The 14630-nt window shown below is 47.1% G+C and overlaps 1 protein-coding gene across 1 annotated transcript in view; it reads left to right on the top strand.

Annotated features, from left to right (window-relative positions):
* The window catches only part of Cfap46 (cilia and flagella associated protein 46), an 89931-nt gene that overhangs the window by 45269 nt on the left and 30032 nt on the right, over positions 1–14630 (top strand). The window contains exons 27-34 of the mRNA XM_008823157.3: positions 1501–1639; positions 1880–2060; positions 6926–7097; positions 7719–7924; positions 9110–9226; positions 9489–9638; positions 12072–12220; positions 12936–13034. Of these exons, the coding sequence (XP_008821379.2) occupies positions 1501–1639; positions 1880–2060; positions 6926–7097; positions 7719–7924; positions 9110–9226; positions 9489–9638; positions 12072–12220; positions 12936–13034 (1213 nt within the window). The remainder of the gene's footprint in view (positions 1–1500; positions 1640–1879; positions 2061–6925; positions 7098–7718; positions 7925–9109; positions 9227–9488; positions 9639–12071; positions 12221–12935; positions 13035–14630) is intronic.

Here is a 14630-nt window from a genome sequence, read left to right as displayed (position 1 = left end):
TTAAGGAGCAAATTTTTATGCTTTGAAGAATTATTTTTTTTCTTTTAAAAAAACAAAAAACCAAAAACAACCCAAGAAACTTGCAGCTGGTGAGAAGGCAAGGAAGGAATAAACCGTGTGGGAAACCCTCACACCCGATGTACCAGATGTGGGAAATTCTTGAGTCAAATGTGGCAGCAGAACTGTCAGATACGGTGGCACTCAGGTGAGGGAGGCTGCTGTCTAAGGACCCAGCCTGGCCCACCATAGCTTCCTTTGCCCAGCAGCAAGCACTCTGAGGCCTGCCTGGAACTAAGCCTCTAGGGAGGATGAGGCTGGAGGAAGCCCACTGTCCCACTGCTGAATGGCTTGGAGATTTGACAAGCAGAGTCTACCTTACACCTCCATTCATCGATTGGGAAAGCATCTGATGCCCAAGGGCATGTACATATTGTTCCTAGCTGCACCAACAGGAGTCTAGATCAAGAAATGGAGGCTTGACTAGGCAGGATGAAGACTAAGTACTCACCATGCATGGTGGCGCACACCTTTGATCCCAGCACTCAGGGGTACAGAGGCAGGTGGATCTCTGTGAGCCTAAGGCTAGCCTGGTCTACATAGTGAGTTATAGGCCAGCTAGGGCTAGAGGGAAATCCTATCTGAAAAAAAAAAAAAAAGAATGAGAACCCACACAAGCATCCCTCTGATTCTAATGTAGGTGGCCAGGTTCAGAGTGTGGAATCAAATAATGAAGGAACTATGGTGGTATCCAGGTACCCATTGTTGGCCAGCTTCTCCAGCCCTCCTGAATTCGAAGAGGGCTAGCAAAGCTACCAACGTGGGCAGTCCCCTTGGATGCCATCTCTTAGCCAGCATTGGGCAGAAATCATGGACATGTTTAATTATTGACACCACGCTCTATTCTAGAGAACTTAGCATTAGAACCATGACAAAGGGGAAAGAAGCCCCCGCTTACCACTGTCAGCAAAGTGTACCTTCATGCTCAGTGCCAAAATTTGCCCTGGACATGTGTGACAAGTTTGATGGCAAGACCTGGAATGGGAGGGGGGTTCTGTTTCCTCATAGTCATGTTATTTATTTTTAGATTAAATAAAAATAACAGGATTCCCAAGGAGAGAGAGGAGTTGGGAAGTCAGAAAGCCAGCATCCATGGCCTCAAGCCATGTGCTGCACAGCCCAGGGACTCCCTGAGACTCAGAATGATATCCTCAAAGCCAATAGAAAGAGACTGGACAAGGGGCTCTTGGGGCTGATTCTCCTCAGACAGAGGGTGCCTCGATCATGGTAGGCTTGCAGGCAAAGGCTACATTGGTCTACTACCAGTCTTGGAGGGCAAGTACTAGCCTTCTGCGATCTGTACATTAAGGCTCTGAATGGAAAACTCTGACACGGGATTTGAGGGGTAAGGGATGTGGAGTGAGAGGTCAGAGGGCATCAAGTCAGTTGACAAGGAACCGGCTGCCCAGTCCCTCTAAAGTCCCTTTCTCCTCCTTACTCCAGGGGCTGAGGATGATCTCACACTCCGTGCTGCCCTCTATAGCCTACTTTTCCACAGTCATGCTGACCAGAACGACTGGGAGATGGGCCTCAAGGTGCTGGATGAGGCTGTACAGGTGCTGCCCAGGACAGCCCACCACCTGTGAGTGCCCTCACCTTGGGCCCACCCCAGGGCACTTTCTGTACTGCCTCAGCTGGGTTCCCCCATGGTCCTTTTCCTCATCTTCCTAATAAGAACAAAATACATAGCATAAAACCCCAGCTCAGGCTCCATCTGGTCCCAGCCCTGTCAACAAGAACAAAGGAAGCACAAGTTCTAGACGTAGTGCGTGTGCTTAGTGCTTTTGCCATTCCCGTGTTGACCTGGCCCTTTCTTCTTTAGCTTGATTTTCAAACATATGGTTGTAAAGGCCAAGCTTGGTCAGAACTTTACCATGGAAATTCAAAAGTTCAAGGATGAGAGCGAAGACTATTTGGCACATATGTGGCATCGCCTGGCCCTGAACTCGAGGAATGTCTGCGGAGAACTCACCTGCTACCAGAATGCCATCCAAGCACTTCAGGTCTGTGTAGTGTCCGCATTGATGGTAGCTGGTGAATTCGTCTCTTAATTACAGAGATAATTATATGAAAGTCTTGAGGAGTGGGTACTTTCTGGGCAAGCTCAGAGGATGCCACTGTGGATGCCAACCCAGACTTAAGCCTAATGTCTGGGAAGTGTATTCTTTTAAACTCTTAAAGAAATACACTGATGATTTTACTCTTTGGTTAAACTTTCCTTTTGGGTGTTTAAGACCATACAGTTGGCCCAAATAAATCAATTTATGTTTACACTTAAGGTTGTTTGAGGATCTGTTCCTCAGGGGTCACATGGGCTTGGGAGGAGCCCCTGGCTCCTTTCTTTTACCAGTTCCATCTATGTGAAGATAAGTCAAAGGTCCTGCTTGACCATGGCTGGCTTCACTTGGAAGCATGGAGGAAATGATTCCTCTGTGTTAAACCTCTTCTTTGTAGACTGGACACTGGTTCAAGTCCATCCCATGGGGTCTCCATGGCCTCCCTGAACAAGAGGACAGGTAACTCTCAGAGTTACAGGACATTTTGAAAGATGTTCCTAAGCCCCCTGGAACTTAGTCGACCTTGGAGGGCAAGTGGCAAAAACTGTCCTTTTAAGTCCCTCTGATCACATTACTATAGGCCTCAAAGTATGTCTGTTAAACATCCAATAAGGTTAGTTCCACCAGTCTGGTACTTTTAATTACCATGTGCTATGTAGATAAAGCTTGGGTAAAAAACCAAATATTCTCAGATAAACCTTGACTAGATATGTATTTTGTTTCTTAGACTAGTTGACTAAACTACAACCTTAGAAAATTTAAGATTATGTGTATTAAGATATTATTTTTAATACATTTATATTAAGATATTATTTTTGTCTCATCCTTTATGTATCATAAAAAACCTACACAGACCTTCATCCCTTGCTTAGGCATTCTCATTTTTTTCTATTTTGGAAAATATCTCCATTCCCATATTCTTTTAATATTGTTTACATTCTCAATTTCTTTCTTTTTTTTTGATAATTATGAGACATAACATTAACAAATAAACTTTCCATCTGTTGTGTGAATTCTTTTCCTGGGGATACTAAGCAGTGCTTAGTCCCTTTTAAGGTCTTAGTGTCAAGCCAATGTTTGATTAAAGTTTTACTGGGGAACCAATGAATTTTCTGAGCTTACTTACAGAGATAACTGAGGAGTTGCTGAGGTGTATGTATGACCTGAGGTCTGCACACTGGAAAGCATTTACCCAGCATGGGCCATGCCTTCTCTTCCTAGCCTTCCCCAGATTGTATACTAGAGCCCTCCCCAAATCCAGGAGACCATGTGTGATTAGGGCTAAATGACATTCAGTTGGCTGGGAAGAGTGGCTGGATACTCTGGTGAGGGTCCAATGACCCTGCTTGGCCCTCCTTTAATGAATGAGCACAACCCTCATCAAGCCCAATTGTAATGATGGTTAGTGATCAGGCACTGCTGAAGTCGTGATGATGGCAGTTATTTCATGCAGTAGAGACTGCTGTACAGCATCATCTTATTAAAAGGATGTGGAATTTAAAAGGGTTTGGTGCTAGGATCCACATATGAGGGAGAACATATGTTGATTTTTTTTCTGAGTCTATGTTACTTCACTTAGTATAACAGTTTCTAGATCCATCCATTTACCTACAAATTTCATTATTTCATCTTTCTTTACTGCTGAATAGCATTCCATTGTGTAAATACTCTCTTATAATGGTCTGGATCTTTTGGGCGTCTGTTGTGATGTTTCCCCTTTCATCTCTGATTTTGTTGATTTGGATTTGCTCTTTCTTTTGGTTAACTGGGCTAAAGGTATGACTATCTTGTTTAGCTTTTCAACAAACCAGCTCTTAGTCTCATTGATTCTTTGATTCTATTTCATTGATTTCTTCTCTGATTTTTGTTATTTCTTCTCATCTGCTGGGTTTGGGTTTCGTTTGTTCTTGACTTTCCAGAGTTGCAATGCTAAGTCATTGATTTGTGCTCTTTCTGATTTTTTAATGTAGGCACTTAGAGCTATAAAATTCCATCTCAGGACTGCTTTTAAAGTGTCCCAGAGGTTTTGTTGTGTATTGTCCTTTTCTTTTAATTCCAGCAATACTTTTATTTCTTTATTAATTTCTCCTTTAATCCACTCATTTTTGAGCTTTATTGCATTGTGGTCTGATAGAATGCATAGAATTATTTCAACTTTTTGTGTTTTTTGAGGTTTTGTTTTGTGGCCCAGTCTGTGGTCAATTTTTGAAAAAGTTCCATGGAGTGCTGAATAGAAAGTGTATTCTTTGGTGCTTGGGTGGAATATTCAAAAGATGTCTGTTAGGTCCATTTGATGTATGGTATCATTTAATTCAGACGTCTCTCTGTTTATTCTTTGTCCAGTTGACCTGTCTAATGGAGACAGTGGGATATTAAAGTCACCTGCTATTACTGAGTTGGAGTTAATCTGTGTCTTAAAGTCCTGTAGTGTTGTTTTTATGAATTTGGGTGCACCAGAGTTTGGTGCATATATGTTAAGGATTGTAATATCTTCTTGGTTAACTGTTCCTTTGATCAGAATGAAGTGATCCTCCTTATCTCTTCTGATTAGTTTTACTTTGAAGTCTATTTTGTCAGCTAATAGAATTGCAGCCCCTGCTTGTTTCTTAGTGCCATTTGCTTGGAATATTCTTTTCCATTCTTTTACCTTAAGGTAGTGCCTGTCCTTGAAGATGAAATGGGTTTCTTGAAGACAGCAAACAGATCAATTTTGTTTCTTAATCCATTCACTTAGCCTGTCTTTTGACTGGGGAGTTCAGTACACTGATATTTAAGGTTATTATTGAAAGGTGTGTATTGGTTGCCATCATTTTGATTGTTGTTTGTGTTCTCTGTCTAATTTTGTGTTTCTCAATTATACCTTTATTTATTTTCTTTTGTTGACCCTGGGGTATAGTTGTTTCTCTCTCTGCTCTCTGTATTGCTTCAAGTATTCTTTGAAGGGCTGGTTTTGTGGACATATATTCTTTCAGGCTGTTCATGTCATGGAAGATTTTTCTTTCCCACTCAACTATAATATACATTTTTGCTGGGTAAAGTATTCTGGGCTGGCATCTACTGTCATGTAGAACTGGAAATACTTTGGTGAACTGGAAATACTTTGGTCCAGGCTCTTCTGGCTTTCATAGTTTGCATTGATAAGTCAGCTGTAATTCTGATGGGCTTTCCTTTGTCTGTGACTTCACAGCCACTATCCCGATGTAGATTGGAACCCACTCTCTCAGGCTGTCTGTGTGTACATTTTTTATGTGTGTTCTTGATTCCCTTGGGAATGTACCTAGGAGTGGAATCGCCAGGTCATTGTTGTGTCTCTGTTTAGCTAAAGAGGAGCTGCGAGGTGGTACCCACAGGAACTACATCTTTCCTTGGTATTGCTTGTAGCATGAAGTTTTTAATTGTGGAGAGGGCCAGTGTCTGTTTCATCTTTTATCATGTGTGTCTATGGCAAAATATCAGAAAAATAATTTGTAATCCAAGGTCAGGAAGATACATCTTGTGTTTCCTTCTGAAAGTTCTGTGGTTGTGACAGAAGTCCAGGTCACCCGTCTATTCTGAGTTAGTTTGTGTATATGGTGGAAGGCAGGTCCAGCCTCATTCTTTAGCTGTAGACTCCCAATCAGCCCTGTACCTCTTGGTTAAGGGATAAGGCTTCTATGCCTCCCCATGCGCCCCTCACCTCCCATATCTTCCCAGGCCTCCACACACTTGCATAGCTTTTGCCTAAGCCACCAGCAGCTTCTATGGCTCGTTCTTATCTCTCCAGGATGCTCTTCCCTCTTTCACTGGGGTTCAGGCACCACCATGTCACCTAGGACCCTGCTCTCTGCCTGGCGTTTATACCCTACCTGAGATCCCATGCCCCAGTACCCTGCAGCACCCTCTCCTCCCTTGAGTTTTGCTCCTCCCTCTCCATGAGGCCTGTACCTCCTGCCAATAACATCCCTGTCCTGATTGCTATGCATCACCAGGGACCACCACCTAACCCAAGTCACTTGCTTGTGTTCTGGGTTCTTACTCTAAGCCCTACTTAGGGGTAGGTATGGACCAGCCTCTTCTGGTGTTCATTCCACAATGAGTGGGTGCAGGCAAGCACTCAGAGGTTGCAGAGTCAGCAACAGAGATGAGAGCCATGACTCCAGTTCCTAGAGACTATGGGGGCAATGCCTTGAGGACAGGCTGAGGAGGAGGCCTGGGCAGGAAAGGAGTGTGCGGCAGGTCAGCATGCCATCTCTCGGCCCTGAGATTTAAGCTGCGCCTGGGCATCTGTTCGTCGAGGTAGCCTTTGTCTTGCACTGGTCATAGGTCAAGCATGTTCCATGCCAGGCTTTGGCTGCAGTTTTCCTGCCATACTTTCTCCTGGCCCCAAATGAACCATGGAAGCTGTTGGTGGCTTAGGCAAAAACTACACAAGCACAGGGAAGTGTGGAGGCCTCAACAGGGGGCTAATCCCAGATCCACCTTGCAGGTCTGCAAGTTGGCAAAGCTGTGCACCCTGCTCAGCATCCTCTGTGATGTAAGGCGGAAAGTTAGGAAATGCTTGGGCTGGTGGTGGCAGGCCGGGGGTGCCTACAAAGGGTGCAGAGGCCCCTGGTGGGCTTTGCCAAGCTCTCACTTTCCTGTCATACAATACTTCTATCCACAGTGAGCCTCGATGGCAAAACCTGTCTCCCTGGGTGGGGTCTCCATGGTAACTCTAGGCTGACATGAACCACCAACCTCTTGCTGCTGTAAGAGGTTTCTCTGAGGTAGTTCTTGGGGCGCTGAACTGATTGGTATTCGCCTTCATCATGCTTTTCTGTATTGACCCATAGAAGCCAGAGAGCAACTGGCAGAAGGTGGACTACATCGTGGAGTTCAGCCAGTGGATGTATTGTAGGCAGTTTCCTCTTGAAGATGTGGTTGCCCACCTTGAGTGGGCAATTGAGATCCTGCTATCCATGAAACCTGTTGAAGCCATCCCTGAGTCAGAGCCCAAGAAGGAAGGTGAGGGTTCCCATACCAGCTTCTCCTGACCCGTCACTCTGTGGACCCCATGTGGACCCAGGACAGCAGGCTGTAATGGAGGTGTTCCTGGGCCACCAACACCCTTCCTGGGGCAGACATGCCTCCATCCCAGGCTTTCAGGAGATAGGGCATAGAAAAGGGACAGAGCACAGGGAAAATGCCAGCCCAAGTTTCAGTGCCTAACCTACACAGCTGGGTACCACAGGCCTCAGATACTCAAGCCGAACTCGCTAGGGAGAAACCACAGCAGGAAGGGTTGTGGCCCCCCATTCTGACTATATGATGGTAATCTCTAAGGCTGAAGAACACCAGCCAGGCACTTGTACCAGTACCAGGTCCAAAGCCAACAGCCCCTTGCTGCCCAGAGAATGGGTCTCTTGTCTCTCAGACCCATGGAGAGAAGTCTAAGGCACAAGAGCTGCATGGGAGGTGGCCTTGATGGAGAAGCCCCAGTCCAAGACAGGCAGCAGTATGCCACTAGGGGCCCAGTGAAAGGCAGCTAACGGAATCGGAGCATGCAAGTCACCAGTCAGGAAAGAGGATACCCTGCAGGAGCCCAAGCTTGGCCATGCCCCCAGACTCACCCTCACCATACCATAGGGCAGTCCTCGCCTGCCCAGTTTCCCACAGAGAGTCCAGCGGCCCCAGCTGTGGAGATGGTCTCCTTGGAGCAGTTTCGAAGTGTGAGGCAGTTGGAGGCGCTAGCTCGCGTACACATCCTGCGGGCCCTGATGGTGTCACCTGGCTCCTTGGCCTATGAGGATGACTGTCTCATGGCCTACACCTTCCTCAGGCATATCTGGCAGGTGAGAGCATGCTGGAGATGTGGCACCACTTGGCAAAGGGCCCTGAAGACCCTGCCCTCCAACCCCCTAGGAGCAGACTCTGAGAAGACTGTTGCTGCTGTTTCCTTTGGTTAATTATAGCAGCACTGTTTTAAGAAGTCAGAGCCTTTACAAGTATTTTCTAAAGACCTTTGAGAGACAAGCACATCTCATTTTGCCCCTTTCAATTTCTCCCCATGCACTGAAGCACCTGCTAGCATCACTCTTGTACCTGCCCTTGAGGCTCCCTGAAGAGGGGCCCTATTGCTTCCCTAACAAACCCCAGCTGTGCTGCCCAGTCACCTCCAAAGCTGCCTCAGTAGAGGCTACTCACACAGAGTCCAGAAACAACCACTGCTTGAATTCTGTGCATAGCCATGGCTGGATCACAGGCTTCTAGACTCTTCTCTGTCCCCAGATTCCCACCCAGGCAGGGCTGCCTTCCTCCCCATCTCCTGCTCATCCTGTGGGGCCTGATTAGGTGGGTAGTTCAGGGTCATCTCTCATCCTTGGGGGCTGCACACATGCACCTGCCCAGGCCTCATGGACAGTTCCATTGAGACAGGCCTACCTTTGAAAGACTAGTTTTCCTAGAACCCCTGAGGGCCTTGGGGAACAGTAATGCCCCTCAGCTATGGAAAGGACTGGGCCATCTACCCCAACCCCCACTTGCTGAGGCCCAACCCCCTTCAAGGCTCCTCTCCCACACATTCTCCACCAGAGGCTTTAACTAACCCACTGTCCAGAGAAACGTCCTCTGTGAGGACCAGCTGTGCCACCCTCCAATGCCCCCATGTAAGGCCTGTTGTGAAGACACCTGTCTGAGCAGCCCCTAACTCATTGACAGTCTCACAGGGAAACCACTGCCATCATGTCCTGGTCAGACAACCCAGGAGGGGTGCTGCAGGGATGGTGCAGGTTTGCCTGCATGAAGCCCTGTGATATGGAGTCCAGCTGCTTTCCAATGGGGAAGCACAGCTGAGCCTAACATCTACAAGGGCACCCCCCGTATTTCGGGTCTAGCTCACTGACCAGGGTTCACTCTGGTAGGCACCCAGCCTTGAGCATGGCTGAGCAGCACCCTCAGATCCAAGAGCTACCTCCAACCAGGTATGAGAGGTGAGTACCTATTTTTAATGCTCCCAAATTGTGTTTCCTTTTCTCCAGATTTCCTTGATAACAGGAGGAAAACTGATTCCAGGAAGAACTCTACAAGCAGTCAGTTCACAATTGCTGTTACCTAAAAAAGAGAAGGAGAAGGGGAAGGCCAAGGACATAAAGCAGGTGTCGTTATTCACAGTCCCAGGTCTTCGCCTGAAGCAGGAGGGTGGAAGGTTGGGCCACAGAGTCTGCGTCCGAACCCCAAGTCCTCCACACTCAGGCTGGGACCTTATGCCCTTCCCATACCTTGGTTTCTCTGTAAGGTGCGCAGGTCTCCAGAGTCTGTGCCAGAAGTTTGCAGCCTGTCCTCTCCATACTGAGCCACAGAGGAGTACATCTCTGAGCTCTACTTTTGACAATAAACCTTGCTTTCTCTCCTTCAAAGATTTTGACCCCAGCTTCCAACAAGCAACCCGATGATGTCCCCACTAGCATAGAAGAATGGGCCTCCTACTCCTGCCCGGAGGAGTTGCTGTCTGTGTTCAAGCAAGACAAGAGTGATTCTACTATTAACTCATCCAGTTTCCAGAAGCCAGTGAGTAGATCTCATCAGTCAGCCAGGTCTTGCCAGGAGGCGGCAAGGCCACTCTCCCTCTCTTTATAGCTACAGCTGGCATTTCTGTTGCAGTTACCAAAAAGGGATGGACCCATGATACTGGGTTTTTACGGTGAACATTGAAAGGGAGCAGCTGTCACCTCAGGTCAGGTCAGAGACAGACACCACTGTTGGTCCCCAGAGCTACAAGACTCTCCCTTATCCACACTCTCCCCCTCTCAAACAACTGCCAACACGGGTGAGAAGACCCTCCTACTGCTTCATACCCGGGTACACATGCTGAGGTCTGACACCGCATCTGCCTTGCTGTCCTGTCCCCACTGAACAAGTCCCAACAGGTTGGATGGCTAGGCTCACAGGAATCACAGTATCAGCAGGGAAGAGGTCCCTTCTGGACACCTCAACAACCCCATGTGCACCGCCAAGGATACACAGCCTCTCCTCTCTGGAAAATCTCAATCTTGTAAAGATCTTCAAGATCACACACTTGGGGCATAACTGGATAGATCCTCACCCTGGTCACATCTGCACAGTCCCTTGACACATAAAGTCATGTGCATTGGTTCCAGGTATTGAGAGAGACTCCATGTTCTTAGGGACAATAATCCAGCCCATCTCCTTTTGCCTGGTTGGGGCTTCGCAAGAATGGAACTGTTCAGCGTATTCCTCTTGGCTCTGCTTTTTCCTTTTTCGGTCAGTGTGTTTGTAGGGTTCATGCCTTTTTGGGAACAGCACTGTCTGCTGCAGTATCTTCTTATCTGCTCACCTGCTAGTGGACATCATACTCATAGCCTTTGCAAATGAAGTGTCTGTGAACACTGGTGTGCAGGTAGGTGTTTCCTTGAATATGTGTGGACCAAAGTGTGAGGAACTTTCCAATGATGGTGAATATTGCCAGTTAGCAAATCACCTCCCAGGGAAATTGTGCTGGCTTCCATCCCTGCCTCCCGATGGGAGAGTTCATGCCTGCCCATATCCTTGTTAGTGGCTGCTGTCCACCTAGTGAGCATGGATGGCACCTACCATGTGTAAGTGGACACTCCCTGGGTGCCGTGAGGTTTGATGCCTTGTCTGTGTGTCCTGGCCATTCCTTTTGTGGTGTGTCTGTCCAGTATACTGCCATGATTTAGTAAGCTTTCTGTTTTCTTTATGGAGTTGAAAGAACCACCGGTCTGCTCTGAGGATGCTCAAACAGTCTTGTAATCAGCAGGTCTTGTGACTTGCCTTTCCTCCCACAATGGGATCTTCTGATGTGTGGAAATGTTAGTTTCAGTGTCATAAAAGTTAGGAATCTTTTTCCTTTTCGTTAGTGCTTCCTGTATCCTTTACGAACATGTTGTTTCCGTTTCTAGAGGTCATAGATTGTCTCTTTCAGTATTTTCCCAAGAGGTGAAAATATTCTCCACCTTTATAGCCTATTGTTAGATTTGGATTCTCAGTTCACTTCTCATGATCTCTATGTGCAGGGGTCAGGAGCAGCCCAGCCGTGCCACTAATCCTGCGTAGTGTGTCATAGGCCAGGCCACATTTTTGACAAACGTCTTCTTCTGGATCTTAGTCCTGTACCATCCCCTACCTCGTCCACCCTACAGTTTCCAGAGCTGATGTTTAGGAGAGCTCATCCAGCATCTCCGACTTTCATACATTAAGCCCAACACCACGGGAAGTATTAGCTCTTCTTTCTAGGTGCCAGTTTTAAAGCAGCTGTATGTGTAGACATCTGCTTTTGATGGATCATCAGTTTTTACTGGAAAAATGAAATGAAACATGAAATTAATGAGTTAATGGATGTGTCTCTCATGAGGATCTTTAACTGTACTCAGATCTGACAACCACAGGTCACTGCACATGGCAAAGTGAAATGTATAATCTTGGAGACCAGAAAGAGGGCACATCCCTTCGTGCATCCCACAAGCCCTAAACAGCTGCTGGTGCTAGGCGCTGTGCTAGGCTAAGCTAGGTAGATTAGTTACTTTTCTTGTTGCTGTGACAAAATACCTGACAAAAACAACTTAAGAGAGTTTATTTTGACTCACAGTTTGAGGGTGCAGCCCATTATGGTGGGGAAGTCTTGGCGGTAGGAGCTTGAGGCAGCTCATCATAATCCATCAGCAGTCAGGAAGTAAAGAACACTGTCCTAGCTTTCCCCTTTTTATGTAGTCCAGGACCCCAGTTCATGGAATAGCCCTGCCCATGTTTAGTGTGGGTCTTTTCACCTCACTTAACCTAATCAAGATAATCCTACACACACACACACGAAGCTAACTTAATCAAGATAAACCCTCACAAGCATGCCCAGAGGCTTGTCTCTTGGGTGATTCTAGAGCATGTCAAGTTGACAATATTAGCTATCACAGTAAGGGACTAGCAGGCTACCTCTGCCTATGACCTGTTTGCTATGTATTTATGTAGACATACAGTTTGTACTACATAGACCACTTGGTCAAAGCCCTGCAGAAGATGTCCCTCCATGAGCTCAGCATCCCGATCCTGCAGCTGGGCGTGCTCATTGCCGATGCCGTGGTAGAGAGCAAGAGCCTCGCAGACCTCTACCACCTGCGGTTTGTACCCTTCCTTTGCTTCCAGTGAAACAAGTGACTAGAGTGACAGTTTGTCCAAAACAACCTAAAGACAAACAACTTTAGATACTAATTTTGTAGCTGATTGTGCAAATAATAAATCTCCGAGTCTGATAATCCAAATAAATCAAAGTACTTGGATGTATCAATAGAATATCTTTTAAAAGGCCATCTGATCCTTAGAGAATGCCTTGTTTTAAGAAAATGCACACGGATGTATTTAGGGATGAAGGGACACTGTGCTTCTCCCCAAAGGGTCCAGGAAAAGAAGAGGATGACAAACAGAAGGTGGTGATGGGGCGGGTGGCGCACAGGTAATGCTTGGGAGAGTTCGCACGACCTTTCTGGAAGGCTGAAGTGATGTCCAAATGGAAGTGCTTTAAGTAAAGACTCAAAGTTGAGTTTCCTGCCGAAAGCTACGGCAGGCCTGGGCAGAGTCCGGCCAGGACCTGGCTATTATCTCCGGAGATACTCAAGAACATAAACATAGCAAAATATTTGAGCGAATGATGGGAAAATTCTACCTGAAATATGATAGCGTCAGCTATCAGTTATTTAGCTTTAAAAATTATCAAACCACCAAAGTATTCCTTAGTTTACCACCTCCAAAAAGCACACCAAATCCAACACTGCTTCCTTTGGTGATGGCTGTGTTTTGTGTGACAGCATGCTCCCCCCCCTCCGTCTTTCCTCACAGACTTGCACAGGTGTGTTCTGATCTGCGACTGTGCTTTGCAGCGGCTCACCATGAAGAGGTGGTCGGGCAGACATACATTGGGGACATGGAGCAGGCCAGGTGCGTTCAACTGTCACTTCTGGGCATGAGACCTCTCCTTCCAACAAGGTACAAGCCAGGATGACGAGGACCACTCTGAGGACCTCAAATGGCCCCAGTGATGTGATGCTACCTTGCTCTTGGCTGTGTTTCCCCTCAGCACCAGACCTTCTGTGACTGCTGGAGGTCTTGGGGGCTTACAACCTGAGGAGTAGCACCTGGGGACCAATGCACAGGGAGCTGTGTGAGTCTCCCTGATGGTTTTCATGGCAGTTTGAGGGACTGCTGAGCTGGTGAGCACTCAGGATAGGGAAGAGAGGGAAGGGAGGGAAGGGCAGGATGGGGAGAGGCTACCCCTCACCAGTCCCAGCCTCCTCCCAGGAGGTGCCAGGAGTGATGGTGCTGGGTGAGGCATACACTCACTTCTGGGTTCTTTAGTTACTCAAAGGCAGTTGTGATTGGCTGATAGTAGGCTGTCCATCAACAGAATTAACCAATTAAGGCATCTATAGCAATCCTTTTTAGATTCAGAGACCACCTAAGAATACACTGTCCTATTTTTGTTAATTTCTACAAGTGATTTCCCCTCCCTTACTGTATAAATGATGTTAGTTGTGCAAAGTTCAGAACATAAGTAAGAAGATGATAAAGTTCACAGCTGGACCTGTCCTTTGGCAATAACCCCCTTTGGTGTTTTAACATTATACATCTGATCATTTTCCCTATTACGGAAAAATAGATACTATAGAGATGTAGTTCTGCTGCATCTACGTCTTCTGTGCTCTGTGGTAAGAAATGTCTGCCTATGACCTCATTTCCACACTGTTAGCACCATCATGTGTCTGTATAGCCCTGGGCCGATCACTTGATCATGAATCCTGTCTCCTGGTACGAAAGGAGCACCCTGAGTCCTCCCTGCTCTCAGATGGCTTCCAGACGTGCAGTTGCCAAGGCTACAAGTGGCTCCTGTTCCTTCCTGTTCTTAGATTTACTCATGAGCAGTCATAGTGCAGTGTTGTAGGGGCTAAGGGTGGGCTATGGAAGGAGGAGGATGCCTGAGAGTGACAGGGGAGGTTTGTGTGCCAACACAACACAGTGAGCAGGACTGTAGACACAGAGAGGGGCTCCATTCTCCAGGCAAGTGGTCAGGGATGTCTGAGCAGGTGGGGTGAGCAAGCCTTTGGACCTGTGAGGGATCAGTATTGGGGCAGAAGTGTCAGAAGCCCTGATAGGAGGGGGCCCATGCCAGGCTGAGAGCTTTCAGAGGCATAAGATGAGCCCTAGGAGACACTGGCTCTCCTTCCATGGACCACTCTGGACTTGAGACGGTAAGTGGGCAGGATCTGGGGTTGATGGCTAGGAAGAAGGTGTACTTGTGGAGGGAGGCCCACCCTGCTACTTTGTAGGGGACCCTGAGTTCCAAGCAACTTTGACTTTCTGGAGGAGTGGTCTGATCTGGGTATATTGAGCTTGGAATGCATATTAAACTGTACATCACCATGCCAGATAGTTCAGAGAAAAGAGACTGCAGATGTGAATGTGGGAGCCAGACTGATGCCCAACTAGAGACTGTTTTGGTTGTGGACACATGTGAATCATAGCCTCTTGTGGCTGTAC

This window comes from Nannospalax galili, unplaced genomic scaffold (genome assembly GCF_000622305.1).
Source record: "Nannospalax galili isolate Female #2095 unplaced genomic scaffold, S.galili_v1.0 scaffold49, whole genome shotgun sequence".
NCBI classification, from domain to species: Eukaryota; Metazoa; Chordata; class Mammalia; order Rodentia; family Spalacidae; genus Nannospalax; species Nannospalax galili.
The sequence above is the reverse complement of the archived record's forward strand: the minus strand, read 5'-3'. Positions and strand labels throughout refer to the sequence as shown.